The following is a 16441-nucleotide window of genomic DNA, read 5'->3' on the forward strand; positions in this document are numbered from 1 at the left end:
TGGGGAATTGCCACCATTGCTTCTGGGTTTTTTTAGTAATTGGGCAATAGCCACAACTCATCATCCCAAACAAGCACTGCTTCTCCCTGTAATGACCGGATCTGTTCTAGCCTAGCGGTTATCAGTGCTTCAGAGTAGGCCAAGGTAGAAAACAGAGTATAGGGATTATATAAATGCTACTTTATTATTGTAGGTTGTAATAAGAATTTTGACAGCCTGCTAGAGTTTCTCTCTTGAATCAACCAGACTCGTGTGTGTGTGTGTGTGTGTGTGTGTGTGTGTGTGTGTGTGTGTGAGAGAGAGAGAGAGAGAGAGAGAGAGAGTATTGAGCCTGTTTCTCATGCCTTCTCTTTTCCCAAGACTGAGTTGTCTCTTATTTTCTCCTAACCATTTCTGTACTTCTTCTGCCTGGTTATATATGAATTCTTATGTGCTAATTGAGTGCCAGTGCCAGGCTTAACCTCCAGTTGCCTTTTCATCAGTCTTGCCCTTCAGGCCTGAGGAAGACAGTTCAGGATCCATGTCCATTTGTTCCCAATTTCCACAAAAGCCCTTCAGGCTTTCATGGAAGGCTTGTGAACAAGGCACTGGAGGCAAATGAGTGAATGCATGAATGCAGATTGTTCAAGGCAAGATAGGATGAATGTATGAACCATAGATGGGCTGTACCTGTTCTTTGGGCCATGAGTTTGAGACCTCAAGAGACTCCCTTTCCAAAGATGAAGCTAGACACATCTATTTAGAAAAAAATCTATAAAGTAGAAGCTATTACTAAAAAGAACGTATCCATATCTTAATATCAGACCAGTGTATAACTCATATAAAAATACAGACAGTTCTTTGAGTGTCCTCTAAAATAAATTAAACAAAGCAAAACCGGAACATAATTATTGATATCAGAACTGATAATTAAAAGTAGAATCTTTATTGACTTAATTTTTATTGATTGGTCTAATTTTTTGCAGCAATACTATGTTTTACTGATAATCACAGATGGGGAAATAACTGATCTGGATCAAACTAGGCAAGCCATCGTAAATGCTTCCAAGCTGCCCATGTCTATCATAATCATTGGTGTTGGCAGTGCTGAGTTCAAAGCCATGGAATTTTTGGATGGGGATGATGGTGTTTTGAAGTCATTGGCAGGGGAGCCAGTTGCACGAGATATTGTCCAGTTTGTGCCTTTTAGACAGTTCCAAAATGTAAGTTTCCATATTCATTTATTTTGTTTTATGTGCTTTTATGCTGCATTTTGTTTTCAGGATGTTAAACTACCAGTAACTAAAGAATATGGACCAAGGGTTGAGAATCTTTTCCGCCTAGAGATTAAATTGATCCATTAAGTAAATGATTAAACTCTTCAGTAAATTAAAATTGGAAGTCCACATTATCTGGAAAGTCACAAGTTTCTCTACTCTAGTTACAAACAGCAGTGTTGATTGTGAATCAAGATAAACAACTGTGTGAGACATTTTATATCAAGAAATGTAAAAACACTGCTCCAACTCAGAGTTCTAGAAGGTTATTGAACCTTTTTTTTTTAACATACTGGTTTTTCTCCAGAGGCAGGAACTTGTAACAGATTTAATTCTGCCCATTTCTTAGCCATATTTAACAGCATAAGAAGGCCTCTTCCTTTGGATCAGAAATTTGAGCTCCTTGTCTATATTTATTATTCTGTTTTACTATGGTTAGTGTCTAGTACGGTAGGTAAAAATGTTGCAACTATTCCAGTGTTATTCAGATTTAATTTTGAATTCTGCTTAAAATCTGCTTGCAGTCTTTGGATTAAAAACAACTGTTTTTTTGTTTCTGCTTTCTTACCCAATTTTTTAAAGAAATTTAAAAATTACTGCTTTGAATGCTGGTATGGTAAAATGTAAAGTTTTGGAAATGCATAATTAAACTTACTATTTTTAACTAAAATGACTCCCTTTTACTAATTCTGGGTATACGAAAACTGGGCATTTCATTGCTTATTCTTGTATGGTATTTCCTGTTTTTATATACTTTCTCGGTTACGTTTCTTCTCATAGTGTGAAACATTACATGGAAAATAATATGTTTTATATCTGTGTAGCATTCATGTCTTTATGTAATACATGTTCTTTTTCATAGGCTCCTCGAGAAGCACTTTCCCAGGCAGTATTGGCTGAAATCCCTAAGCAACTAGTCTCCTACTTCAAGAAAGCTGGTCTGACTCCTCCAAAATTGCCTTTGGAAAAGCAACCATAAAGCAAAGAATATTTTTATTACTTAAATATACAGTAAAGAAAATAATGCTTCAGACAAAATATTTTTTTAATGAAAGCATTTATCTTCTGGAATCTAGTAACACTGCACTCAAAAACATATATGTGATTCTGCATATATTGCTCATATTGTATGCTGAAAATGTATAGGAACTGTACACATATAGGAAATATATAGGAAGTCTGATGATTATTAATAAGAATCCAGTGGGTATCTCAAATCATAGGATTGGCTTATCAGTTTGTATTCTGCATATCTGCACACACTTTGTATAGCATGAAATCAAATTGAAGAAACTTGGGTTAGAACGAGATTAAAGCTTTTCAGTATATTTTTTCTGTTAAAATTATATAACCTGAATAGGTGTTAGCAATGTTTTGAAAAAGTGATAATTTAGGTCACTAAATGGTTGATGGTCCCTGTGATTATGCAAATGTAGTTGTTGTAATCTCAACACTATATTATTTTTAGCACATGCCTATATTTTATGCAACATAATCTGATTACAAGAAGTTTGGATAGGTTACATATATTGGAAATTCACTGAAAAGAAAGTTGACCTATGCATGATGATTCCCTAATTTAGTAGTATGAACATTTAGCTGCTGTGAACTATTTCAGTGGTATAGAAATATGTGTGTGTATATATATAATACACAATATATATTATAATATATAATGATAAATGATATATATTGTGTGTGTGTGTGTGTGTGTGTGTGTATCAGGGGTGGGATGCAAATATTTTTACTACCGGTTCTGTGGACGTAGCTTGGTGTGGCCCTGTGACTGGGTGGGCATGGGTTGTTGGTTTTTTTGCAGCAACCCCCTTCCCCCCGCTCCATTTTTTTTGTCTCCTGGGCGAAGCAACAGTGAGTGGAATCCCGGCACAGCTGACTGTTGGAACAGCTGATTGTCGGGAGGGGAAAAAAAGAAATACTGATTCAGCCAAACCAGTAGCTGTTTTTTTTACTACCGGTTCACCTGAACCACTGAGATAGATAGATATATTTTCTTAAGTTTTCGCGGGTACTTACATGTATGGTATTCAGCTTTGTTCGGGTATTTTCCCACGTCATTATAGTTGTGCTTTTAAAGTTGTAGCAACGTTTCGGCAAAATCTCATCTGCCATCATCAGGCTTCTGTATTGTGTTCGTCTGTGAGTCAGACTTTTACAGTTGTTTCAGTTTTAAATTTGGGGCTAGCCTACTGCTGTGCCAGAATGGTTTTTTCTTCATCCTGATTGGTTGGGAGTCTTGGTCTGTGTTTATTGGTCTTGGAGTTTGCTGTGTTCTGCTTGATTGGTGTTTCTAATATCTTCTGTCTGTTTTGTGGCTTTTTTTGTCTTGGTTGGCTGGCAACATTGTGTTCCTGTATTGGAGGCTTTTAGTGCAGCTTGGCTCCAAGTAAATGGACGGCTATCATTTGTTAGGAAGCTAGGTTTCATCTGGGTGCCTGGTTGGGGTGTGTTTGAGCTGGAGGTATCAGGGGGGATCTGTTTGTGCCCAGGTGTTTGCCTGGCTTGTGGTGTGGAGATTTTTTTGTTTGTGAGTGCAGGCTTCCAAATAATTGACAGTCTGGTGGAATCATCTCTTCTATTCATGCTTTCAGGTCTTTTTTCAATCTCTATGGCTTCTCTGATAATTCTGTGGCTGGGGTTTTCTATAGTGGCTAGGGTTTTGGTGCCATTGAAGTTGATGCTATGACCTGTGGCTTTCATGTGTTGGACTAGTGAGGAAGTGTGTTCCAGCTTTTTTACTGCATGTTTGTGTTCATCCAGACGGGTACTTATTCTTCTATTGGCCTGTCCAATGTATGTGGCTGGGCATGATGCACAGGGGACTTCATATATGCCTTGGTTTTCCAGTAAAAAGCTGGAACATATATTATACACACACATACACACATCAATTATTATATATTCCTGGACAATTTCCTGTCTGTAGAAAGACAAATCTTCTTGCACTGTTAGAGCATTGCCTTAATTGTTATGGGTCTTTATGTAATGACAAATATTAAAACTATTTTCTTTATAAAGGAATTTTATTATACATTATTATACATTACCAAAGCTGAATACAAATCAATGTTTAATGTTTTAAATAATGCTGTTTACATTCAAATTTGTTTCTTAATGGCATTTAGGTTCTTATATTTCAAATTATCTTTAAAGTATATTTCATTTATGTATTTGATTGATACTCAGTGGTGAGTGGCAAGAAAGAACGAGGGGAAAAAATGAGTATATTTTGCTATGCCATTGATCCTTAAGTTTCAGGACCCTCTGATGCTTTCAGTTACACCAATACTAGTTCAGACTAAATACTTTCAGTTATAGTTTTGAAAAATTAATTTCATATTTTCTAAAATTTTGGAGTATGAAAGCTTTTTATAAGAAATTTCAAGTCTTATTGATCTAAAGGAAAATGTGTTTGAATAAATTTAATGATCAGTAGTATCAAATATTATTTACAAATCCAAATATAAGGAAATTAAATCTGTGCTTAGTGAAATAGCTTTTCTAATGCTGAATTTGCAGTTTGATCCAAATAGAGCTGCTTTATTAATGAATACATCAAGCAAAGATACTTTAACTACAGGTAGTTCTTGATTTACAACCATTCATTTAGGCACCATTCAAAGTTACAATAGCAGTGAAAAAGTGACTTATGACCTGACCCTTGCACTTAGAACCATTGCAGCATCCCCATGGTCACATGATCAAAATTTAGGTGTTTGGCAATTGTGATGCATTTACAATAGTTGCAGTGTCCTGGAGTCATGTGATCACTTTCCCACCCGGCTTCGAACAAGCAGAGTAAATGGAGGAAGCTGGATTCATTTAACAACTGCAGGACTCACTTAACAACCACAGTGATTCGCTCAACAACTATGGCAAAAAAGGTCATAACATTAGGTACAACTCACTTAATAATCATCTTATTTAACTGGAAATTTTGGGCCCAAATGTGATCGTGAAGACTACCCCTATAATCACATTATATTTATCATATTACATCTTAGTTGAAATCAACTCTGAAGTAATGATATTGTACCCATTTTCTTTTCTTTTTTTTTTTTGAAAATTTTATTGATTTTTAAAAACAAACATAAACAAACAAAACATAGAACATAAAAACATAAAACATTTTTTTTTAAAGCAGCCTGATCCCGGGTTACATCTCTTTGTGCAGATTCAAATTCATGCTCATTTTTATATTCCATTCCATATCTTATTACCATTCTACATTTTCTATATAACTTCTCCCGATATTGTACCCATTTTCAAACCTTTGAGAAAAGTTGCTGTTGCTACATTTTTAGATAGATTTAGACTTGTTCTCTATCATGATAAAATGCAGGACACACATAATAGATTTAAGTTTTAGGAAGCTATTTTCCACAACGGAACCACTCCATTGAATCCTTTTGCTTTGGATGTTTTAGGGTTTCTCATTCAACGGGTTTGAATTCAATTTGCAGAGCCTACCCGATACTCATACCAGGATGATAACAGTTGATTTCTAAGATGGTAAAATAAATAATGCAATTTAGACTCTAGTTGAAAAGCACTCAGCAACTTTAGTACTTATTTGCATTAAAAATATTTCTCAGAAGTAGAATATAGTGTTTTTGTATTTGGAGGAATATTGGAAGGAATTTGGTACTCTTTAGTTTTTTTTTATTCTGCCTGTATTTTATAAATGTGTCAAAGCAGAGAACATATAGAATACTCCTTCCTATTTTCTTCGTAACAGCAATTCTGTAAGGTGAGTTAGGCTAAGGCAGAGTGCACGGCACAAGGTCATGCAGCTGGATTTCATGCCTAAGGTGGAACTAGAATTTACAGTCACCTGGTTTCTAGGCCAGCACTTTAAAATGTTTAGGCCAAATTTTTAAAAGGTATGTCCAGTCTTTTTGAAAATTGCCTGTTTGGACAATCTTCTGTTGCACTGTTTGATTAAATTTTTAATGGAAATAATGTTTGTAATGTAAGAATTCCATTCTGTATTAAATCTTTTTTTTAAAACCTAAGCCTCTTATTTGAATCAAACTTCTTGGTTGTGGATGAAAACAGTTTTCAATGAATTACGTGGGGAACTTAGGGAGATTCCTAATATAGACATAATCAATAATATGTATATTTGAGCATTAGTATAAATGAGTCTTGAATGCTCTTTAAATATTTCCTCAGCATAGCCAAAGGCCAAATCTAGAAGCTAGAGTCCCAATATATGCTAGGCTAAAAATCTGATCTCCTGATAGTGAGAAATTAGATGTGAGCCATTTTCAAGACAATTATTTCAGTGTTTTTTCAGGATATTTTGGTGCCTCCCTCCAGTTTACACACACACAAACTGACAGTTCATCTTGATTCCACAAAGAATGGTAGGATCCTCTGTACCTAAGGGCATTAAGCCAGTGGGGTAGCCAGGGAGGCAGTGTGTTTGCTTAATATATCCAAGGTATTATTTGAGCTGGTCATTTATGCTTAAAGTAAGAACTAGATGACCCATTTAATTGTTTTCTTGGCTACCAATAATACTTTCGGGCATCTTCTCTAATCCTGAAGTTCAAAAGTCAATATTTCTGCCTCGTTTATTCAACTTCCATTGAGTAAACAGAGAAAAAAACCATTGCATAATTTGTAGATATAAACACATCTTAGCATCTAAATATCTACTAAGGTTTTTGATAATACACACACACACACACACACACACACACTAAGAAAAAATAGTTAACAAGTGAAACCAACAGCAAAGTTACACTTTGAAGCTCATTGTTAACAATCTGTTACTGTATTTATCCTTGTAGAAAGCTAACTATGGCTTCTGATCTGCCATAAACTGCTGTAATCATTACCTCTTCTCTGTTCAGAATCAAATATCCCCAATCGATTCTTAATGATAAAACATTTTCTTAAATTTTTTACTGGGATCTTTCCCAACATTTGCATCTCATTCCCCAAAGTCATAAATCCCTTGTAAATATCTCTGCAGCATTTGTTCAAAGAATCTTCTTATAAGTTAAAACTCAGCATCTCTTGACAATTGTTTTCTGATTGGATACAAGTCTATTCCCCAATCTCCATCAGTCGTCTTTAAGTTCTTAAGATCTTTCACAACAAAAGGAAAATAGTTCTTCGAGGACGGGAAAAATAGATGAACCATAACAGAATGACCAGAAAAAAATTGAGACTATTTTCCTCTGTAAAAAGTGAATAAAAAAGGGAAGTTCCCATCAGAGGTTAAAAGAAATAAGACCAGAGCTTTTAAAAAGTAATAGAATACAAAATCCTTGCAGTAAAAATCCAATATAAATGTAAATCAAATTAGATCACTTTCACTACTCAGAGGAGAGTCCTTTTGCCATCGACTTCCATACAGTGAAAGCAAAGGTGATTTACAACTCCTAAATAAAGCAGTAAAAAGATGCAAAAAATACACATTAAAATTCAGCAAAGGGTTAGAGTAGATTAGCATTTAACCAGACAACAGTTGGAAATGAAAGTCAAAAAGAAAAAATAAACTTAAGCATGCAGTTAAAACCGAGATGTGCTTTAAAAAAAGCAAAACTGAAACAAAAAGATGGAGACCCAACCCTTTGGCTGCTTCTACCAACGATTGCAACCATTGAGATTCCTCTTTCCAGGTAGATACACGGTTATCCAAGGATCATCTTACATCATTCCTAGTTGTTCCTGTTCAAATCTGGGGAGCATGCCATTGAAGAGCCAGTTTTGGTGGCAAAATCAGCTGTTTGTCACAAGAAGACAAAATGCTCCACCACTGCGCATGCCATATTTGGAAGAACTACAGTATGTTCATATTCATTCCTGTCTTCAGTTGCTGTCTATTTTCATGAGTTTGGCCTCCTTTATATGTAATTTTAGTCCCATTTCTTGACTGTACTTCTTAATTTTAATTGCTAGAACTTGCAGATCATTTGCATTTTGATTATCAAAATAGTATCATAAACATAATGCAGGTTATTGATATACACTTTTCTCCAACCCATCCCTCAAGATTTATTTAGCATATAAGTTAAATGAAGGAGGGGAATGCAGCAGGGGTGGGATTCTACTGATTTGGACCAGTTTGGGCGAACCATGTTAAGTTTGCATCTGGTTTGCTGAACTGGTATTTGAACCGACCAGCTGGCCCTGCCCACCCTGCCCTGCCCCTCCCAGGAGTCTCCATGTGACCCATTTTCGATGCAGGTAAGGGCAGGGTCTGCGCAGGGACTCTGGGAGGGGGGGAAATGGGCCTTCTGGAAGTCTGGAAACAGGCCTGTTTCTGGCTTCCGGAGGGCCTCCAGAGCCTGGGAGAGGCCGTTTTCTCCCTCCTTGAGGCCAGAGGGAAGCCTCTGGACCCTTGGGAAGGTGAAAAACTGCCTTACCGGAAGTACTGGAAGTCATGAAACGGGCCTATTTCCAGCTTCCGGAGGGCCTCCAGAGCATGGGGAAGACCATTTTCACCCTCCCAGAGGCCTGAGGGAAACCTCCAGACCCTTGTGTCTATCTAACAAGAATTGCAAGAGGATAAACCTACAACACATTCTATCAAAAAGGATCTGACTTGTATCTTAGTAGTTCCACAAATGAAAATTGGTTTACTCTATATCAATTAAGAATTGTATAAGCATTTGCACTGCCTTCTGGTGGTTCTCAATTGAAAGGTTAGTGCCCTATGAAATACAATTTGCTTAGGGCAGTTCCAAAAAGTGACAAGAAGCCTGTAAACATTACATTCAAATGAGTCAATCAGATGTTGATTATTGTTGTTTGCTTTTGATATGACACATGTAATTTTTCTTTTGGCATGAGGTTCTATGCTGATTTGGGGAGTGGCTGGAATGTAGTTCAACAGCATATTTCTGACTATAAAGTCTCCATTACTTTTTACTTGTCTCTGGTAACTGTTAAACTCACTGGATTTTCCAATGAAGTGTGATGATTTTGGCATAATATTGGACAATTGGTTACAATCACATTTGCAGGGATTCGGGGTGGGAAGACACAAAATATCAAGATGGCAGCCAAGGGACCCCTTCTGTACATATATGTTTCAATTATACAATTCCAATCAGTACCTTGCTTTTTTTGAGCAAAGAAATTGCTGAAATACTTCCGTATATACCAAGTGGTTGCTTCAAATGATTTTCTAAATATGTTCAGAAGTGTCCAAAAGGCTTTTTTTCACCCCTTCAAATGTTTTAAGTTCTTTTTTCAAACATAAAAATATTAAAATGGAAAATGTTCACAATTGAGATACAGCAAAGTGAGTAAGAAAACCAGTTTGATCTAATACTTACGATAGGCTAAAAACCAGGAAACTGAATTCTGTAAATGCCTTAGGCACAAAAATAGCTGGGTGACCTCGAGCCAGCCACTTTCTTTCAACCTACGAAGAAGACAATGGCAAGCCACTTTTGAAAAACCTTGCCAAGAAAATGTTAAGAAATAAGCAAGGCTTCTCTCCTAATTGTCTTTATTTTTCTCAGCTCAATGTATGTAAAAAGAAAAAACCCCTATGGCTTAGCCTTTCTTATAAATTATTTATAAATTATCTTATAAATCATAAACCCATTAAAAACTTTGCTTTTAATTTTCTTCCAGAGGAAGAAAATTTTGCAAGTGCAAAAATGAGGGTAAATGGTTAGATGTTCATTTCATGCCACAGATAAATAACAATATTGGCTGCAATAGAAATGAAGTATGTTTTGGAGATGTGTGATGATATTTACTACAATTGTGTGCTCCCAAAATTTATCTCTTGGTTAATATCAGGATCCTACTCCTTTTGAAAAAAATGTTTAATATCAATAGGTTAGCACTGTACTGTGCATAATATTAATTAATTACAATGTAGAGGCTGCATATCTTTAACTGATTGTATAGGTCTTATTTAAAAAAAACCAATAATTTTTAAAAATAAAACTGATTATAGCATCCATTATAGTGCTCTCCAACTTTTAAGTGCTCTCCATTATAGTGCACTCCAACTTGTATACTGTCATGTACAGCTTCTTTTTTAAATTATTATATACTCCATCACTTAAAAGCAGCCTGTATTCCTGGAATGTGAAAGAAGTGTTATATTCTACCTGATATTCCACTGGTTCCATGTTTTTTCACCCAGTTCTATAACTTTTTAAAAAAATTTCAACCCTAGGGATAAGCTGTCCAAGTGCCTTCCTCTGAATAGCCAGAATCTCATGAGAAGGAGTCATGCAAAATTTCCTCATTCTCACAAGAATTTGATCCTGTAGATTTGCTTAGCTTAACTTGGGAGTCTGTGGGTTTCATTGTAAGGTTAGATGGGAACTTGGCTTTTTAAAAATTAATATTTTTGTATGAATGCTTCTTGACTCCAAGTAGAGACAAAAGAATGTTTCCTAATTTGGGTAATGAAACATATGTAAGACAACAATCAAGCTCAGAGAGCACCAAGGACCCTTCATAGACAAAAGGAATTCTTAGAAAATGGAAAAACTACGAGAAATGTAAGCTGCTATTTTGGAAAGTATCTCTTCCTGCTCAGAAAAATGACAAGGTATTGTCTGAGAAACTAGAGACGGAGAGAGGAATCTTTGTAATCTGTCCAACCAGGCAGCCAGATTGCTTGCAACTATTCTCAATTAAGATTGATAGAACATTCTTTCCTCTTGTAAAACCATCTAAATATTTTGGGACTACAATTCCCAGAATTCCCAAGCTGTGTGCTGCATGGTTGTTCTGGGACCTGTCCTAAGGTGGAGAGTGTTAGGATGAGGAAGGATGACCCAGTTCTAAGTTCCAGTCCAGTTTAGGAATGCAACCAATGAAACTGAATGATAAAAAAAAAGTTTGATGATAACTGGGTAAAATGTCACTACAACTAACACATATATCACAAGGTGCCTTTAAAAGAAAAAAGGATCAAGCCATGTTATTACTTTTTTATTTTAACACTGAGATCTGTACCTGCTTTTTTGGCTGGTAATCAATTGCATTTCTTAAGAACTGGATTTATCTTAAACCCATCTTCCTAATTTGGGGGATGTAGACATTTAGTTACGTGCTAGTGTGGCCCAGAGCTACTATTATTGGACAATGTGTGACTTGCGGGTGGGGTCTGATCAGCCAAACCTGCTTGGCAAGTCCTGACCTGACTCACCTAAGAGACAAGTGGAGCCCTACTCCAGCAGCGGCCCTCACACACAGGCCATCAGTCCTGCACAGAGCCAAGCCCGCGCAGCACCATGGCTCTGAGCGTCAGCATCAAGAGGGTCTCCCAGCTGCCAGGGACTGGGGAGAGGCAGGTGCACATCAGCTTTCGAGGTGCGGAGGACAGGGAGTGGGGGAAGTCTGGGGAGGGTGGAAGGAAATGCACACAGGGTTTTGGGAAGAGGGAAGACATAATCCAATGGCTTAATATTCTATCCTAGAGAAAGCTAGAATATAGCTCTGTAATGTAATTGTTTCCTAATGATACAGTTTGTTGGGCTTGTATACAACTAGAAAAAAACACAAACCTGCCAGTTATTCTTTCTGTGAACGCTTGTCTGTCCTTTTAGGAATATCCACACAAATTATGTGTGTACTGCCACAAGCAGAACATATTCAGGAGTAACTGCTTTAATCAAATTAACAACAACAACAAAGTCTTAAAGTTGTTTAAAGAAGAACGTTAATTATAATTTAAAGTTTTGCAGACTGCAATTCACTTTGTCTGAATACCATCCTGTGAAAGGCATACTATATATTCAACATGATTATAGGGAGGAAGCATTAGTAAAAGGAAATGCCAAAGAAAAATTAAATTAAAATTAAGGGGAATCACAGATAATTAAGGAAAAAGAATCTAAAATCAGTTCCTGGATAAACTTGCTAGGAGAACCTGAAAACCTTCACACCATTTCTGTCATTTTGGTTGATTCTATTAAAAGCTTCACCCCACTATAGATTTTGATCTTTAAAAAACAGAACTTTCTCTCCTAAGTTTCTTTGGTTAGTTGGTCTGTCTGTCTGCCTCTCATCTTTATCTATCTATCTATCTATCTATCTATCTATCTATCTATCTATCTATCTATCTATCTATCTATCTATCTATCTATCTATCTATCTATCTATCTATCTATCTATCTATCTATCTATCTATCTATCTATCTATCTATCTATCTATTTACCTACCTACCTACCTACATACTATCATCTATCTGAAATGTGGAACTTTATCTTAAAAGTCACATCCATCTGAAGCTCTGCTTCCAGCAAATATGGAAGCAGACTCCGGATCATGGAATACATATTAAAAGTGGACACAATGATTTGTGTGGCAGTAAGTCCAGTTAAAATAAATTTCTGAATAGATTTGTATAGAATTCTACTGCTAAGGATTTAAACTGGCAGCATTTGACACCAGGGAGAGAAGAATAAACAATTTTCAAAAACAGTATTGGAATTCTGAATTTAAAGTAAATAGATATTTCCTATAAGGCTAATTCTGTAGAAAAATATAAAAATATATAAGGTACAGTAATCTTAAAAGTTTTTTTTTAAACCTATTTAGATACTTTATATTTTTCAACCCAGGTTCTGATCAATATTTTGCCACTCCTGATTACATACTGCACAAGCAATTTGCTTTTCAATGGAAATGTCTAGTAGCCTTTTTGTCAGTAGTTATTTCCTTATTTTTCATTTAATGCTCCATTGGTGGTGAGTCAGTAACTGATAATGGTCTGGTGTCCTTTTTTATTGTCCACTACAGTGGCATTTTACTAGAATAGATATTTGTTTCATCTGTCTATTTGAAAGAGAAAATAAATTATTAATTAATATTCTAATTATAAATCTTTGGCCAGTTCCCCACTGGTCTGTTATCACATCTCGCATCACCAAACTATTGATGATGTCTTCAGTATTGTTATATTAACATAAGATTGGTTGGACATGGTTCTAGAAAAATGTTTCTCAATTGTAGCAGCTTTAATATGGACTTCAACTCCCAGAATCCCCCAACCATCCATGCTGACTGAAGAATTCTGATAGTTGAGGTCCATATATCTTAAAATTGTCAAGATTTAGAAACACTGCTCTAGAAAATGTTGTCAGTGACTGGCGTGGAATGGCAATTGTCTCCATGATTGTTCTGTTCTGCTTCCATAACCTATAAAACCTCTCAGAATCCAAATATATGGGCATGTTGTTCCTACTATAGAACTATGCATTTTGAGATGTCAGATTGCATGAAAACTTGAGAAACATCCAAAAGTTACTACCAAAACAAATGGTTTAGTATGAATTAGGAGTTAATTATTAAATATCCAACTGAAAAATAATATTAGCTATATTTAATTTAATATAAATGCTGTAAAGTGTATGTTGTCTTGGCCAGCCATGACTGTTTTAGAATGTGACCTTAAGCAGTTATACAGCCCTGGTTTAATATCAAGGATAGAGTCACTTATCTCATCTGTCAATGCACCATTTCTCTCCTGTTTGTTTTTTCCTCTTGAATTCCTGAGATAACCCAAGCTTGGAAAACATGAGGCTTTTACTCTGATTTCTGTGTGTATATTTTGAACATAACAGATATTGCACAGAGGCACTTTCGATATTCTGCAATGTGGTATAATAGTTTAATTTCCCCAAATAGTGTGTTGGGACTACAATTCCAAAATTCTCAACATTTTGTTTAAGAGCTACACTCTAACAAATAGATACCAGACTGGGTAAATGAGGGGTAGATTTAGGTCATGAAAATTCACTTTCAAATACTTACCAACCACAATGTTTACAATTCATCTGTAGGTGATTCTCCACTTCTCAAATCAATTTCTCTCACACAGCTGCTAGGGGATAAATATGAAAAAGCATACATATTATATTGGAGTCTATAAATAAAGGCAATGGAATGAAAGAAAGAAAAAATATTACAAACCCTCTTTAGATAACTGGTTGCCATGGAGTGGTGGTGGTGGAAGTTATGTAAAATCCATACATGAGGGCATCTGATTTTCTGTGCTCTGAGAGCTTAAAGGAAGGTAGAACATATATACCATTCTGATAGATTCTATATATCCCTTCCTGCAATGTTTGAACATGAGGACCTGGATAGCTCCTAAAGCCAACACACCGTACTGTGCAATCTCCGAAGTGCAAAGTTCTATGAATTTAACTTCCAGGAAAGGATTTGAGCCCCACTGGATAACATCTGGCTATAAAAAAAATCCTGATTTTTGAATGTGGCTTTCTTTTAAGGATATATCACATGGTCCTTCAAAGAAAATTCATACCTGGTGTTCAAATGTTTGACAAACTTTGTATTCCCCTCCCCCCAAGGATTTACCCAGAAAACAAAGAAGATACGCTGTGGCCAGGAAGCAATCTTTGGAGAGGTAAGGAAATATCACACTCAGCAGGAAGACTTAATTTTGAATCATATAAATTCATCGGTGCATGTGAGAAGAGTATCTCTGCGTTACACTGCCCCAGGTTTCTCCAGAGGAGGAAGCACTAGAATTTGGTGAAAGCAGGGTTGTATTATTAACTGAAAAATCAAACCCAATTGAAAATGAGTTTGTTAAACTATATAATTGCATAATTTCTCAATTATTGTAAGCCATTATAGTTCAAAGACTATGCTGCAGCTTCAGTGAATCTGAAGTTCACCAGATTGGGAAAAGTAGTGATCACCGAATACAGATAAATACTACAAACTATGTTTCATTGAGGGTGAATCCAGGTTATGATCCTGCAGCTTGATGTTTAATTATAAACCTCCCTTGGCAGCATGATAATGGTGGGGGTTGAAGGGAATTCTATCAGCATCTGGAAAACCTAAATATCCACAATCCAATGTGAGATTGCCATAAAATTCTGTAATTAGAAAGATAAGTGAATTTATTATGACATAAACTCCCACATTTTCTATCATCTGTTGAGATTGGATATGAACAGATGGAAAAGGGACTTTTCAGAGCTTTGGGTATTAATTTTGGCATTATTTTATTTTTTAGCTCTTTCGCTGGCCACATTATGGAAAGTTCATTATGGAAGAAATGTTGGTAGTTAAAGTTTATAACTGCAGTCAGGTGTTCAGTAACAGGTAGGTTCCTAACTCACTGGGAAAATCTTTCTGCTACATTTCACTTTACGGTCACTTGAACCTGAATCATTTATTCATGCTATGCCAAAAATACCCATCCCATATTTAGTAGATACACCTTTTCCTTTGTATCGCTGAAAGAACAGTCAAGTAATTGTAAAATAGCCACCTGCTTGAGTTTCTCCCATTTAATTTTTTATGCTTAACTTTTCTTCTTCTGGATGACATTTTCCAGTGTACAATATAAAACATTCTGTTTTTAACGATTTCTTATGTATAGAAGAGAAGGAAAAGGACTATAGCCATGATGGCGAACCTATGGCACATGTGCCACAGGTGGCAAGCAGAGCCATTTGTGCAAGCACGCAAGCCCCAGCCAAACTTACCTGCACTGCACATGTGCATGCCTCCCAGCTAATTTTCGGCCTGTTTTCGCCCTCCCAGAGATTTGAGGGAAGCCTCTACAGCCCCGGGAGGCCGAAAAATACTGGAAGTGCTGAAATGGGCCCATTTTCAGCCTCCCAAGGCTCCAGAGGCTACCCTTGAGCCTCTAGGAGGATGAAAATGGCCTCCCCCAGGCTCCAGAGCCCTCTGGAGACTGAAAACGGGCACTTCCAGTATTTCAGGAAGGCCCATTTTTCAGCTTCCCAAGGCTTCCCTCAGCCTCCAGGAGGGCGAAAACAGCCTCAAATGGGCTGAAAATCAGCTGGGAATCACGTGCATGCACAGTGCAGGTAAGAGGGTGGGGCAGGGGTGTTGTGCACGCATACGTAGGGTTGCGGGTTGCATTGTGGGTGCTTGCACGCACCCTATCATGCAGCACATGCTTTCAGAACACCACAACAAAAAGGTTTGCCATCCCTGGACTATAGTATTATCCAACAACTATTTCAACATAAATGGTTTATATTTCTTGCTATAGCATGATAAGATTTGCTTGGTTGAAACCAAGACCAAAAGAGATAGAAAGGTGAGGCAGAAGCTTCTGGTAGAAATACCTTCATGGTCTCTTGTCTGATAAAGTCACAGCACATAATTGCTCTCTGAAACCCAAGGGCAGCTTTCTTGCTTTAGCTAAGTGCACAACAAG

The 16441-nt window shown here is 36.6% G+C and overlaps 2 protein-coding genes across 6 annotated transcripts in view; both read left to right on the forward strand.

Annotated features, from left to right (window-relative positions):
• Window positions 1-2294, forward strand: part of CPNE1 (copine 1) — a 60813-nt gene extending 58519 nt beyond the window's left edge. For all 5 annotated transcript variants that reach the window (XM_026685198.2, XM_026685200.2, XM_087959478.1 and 2 more), the window contains 2 exons: window positions 966-1202; window positions 2119-2294. In XM_026685198.2, coding sequence (XP_026540983.1) covers window positions 966-1202; window positions 2119-2235 — 354 coding nt within the window. In that variant the 3' untranslated portion in view covers window positions 2236-2294. The remainder of the gene's footprint in view (window positions 1-965; window positions 1203-2118) is intronic.
• Window positions 2295-11457: 9163 nt separating this feature from the next.
• Window positions 11458-16441, forward strand: part of LOC113423691 (fer-1-like protein 4) — a 56402-nt gene continuing 51418 nt past the window's right edge. The window contains exons 1-3 of the mRNA XM_026685206.2: window positions 11458-11579; window positions 14586-14641; window positions 15263-15351. Coding sequence (XP_026540991.1) covers window positions 11501-11579; window positions 14586-14641; window positions 15263-15351 — 224 coding nt within the window. The 5' untranslated portion in view covers window positions 11458-11500. The remainder of the gene's footprint in view (window positions 11580-14585; window positions 14642-15262; window positions 15352-16441) is intronic.

This window comes from Notechis scutatus, chromosome 3 (genome assembly GCF_049901735.1).
Source record: "Notechis scutatus isolate UNSWTSFEM ecotype Mainland chromosome 3, rNotScu1.2, whole genome shotgun sequence".
NCBI lineage: Eukaryota > Metazoa > Chordata > Lepidosauria > Squamata > Elapidae > Notechis > Notechis scutatus.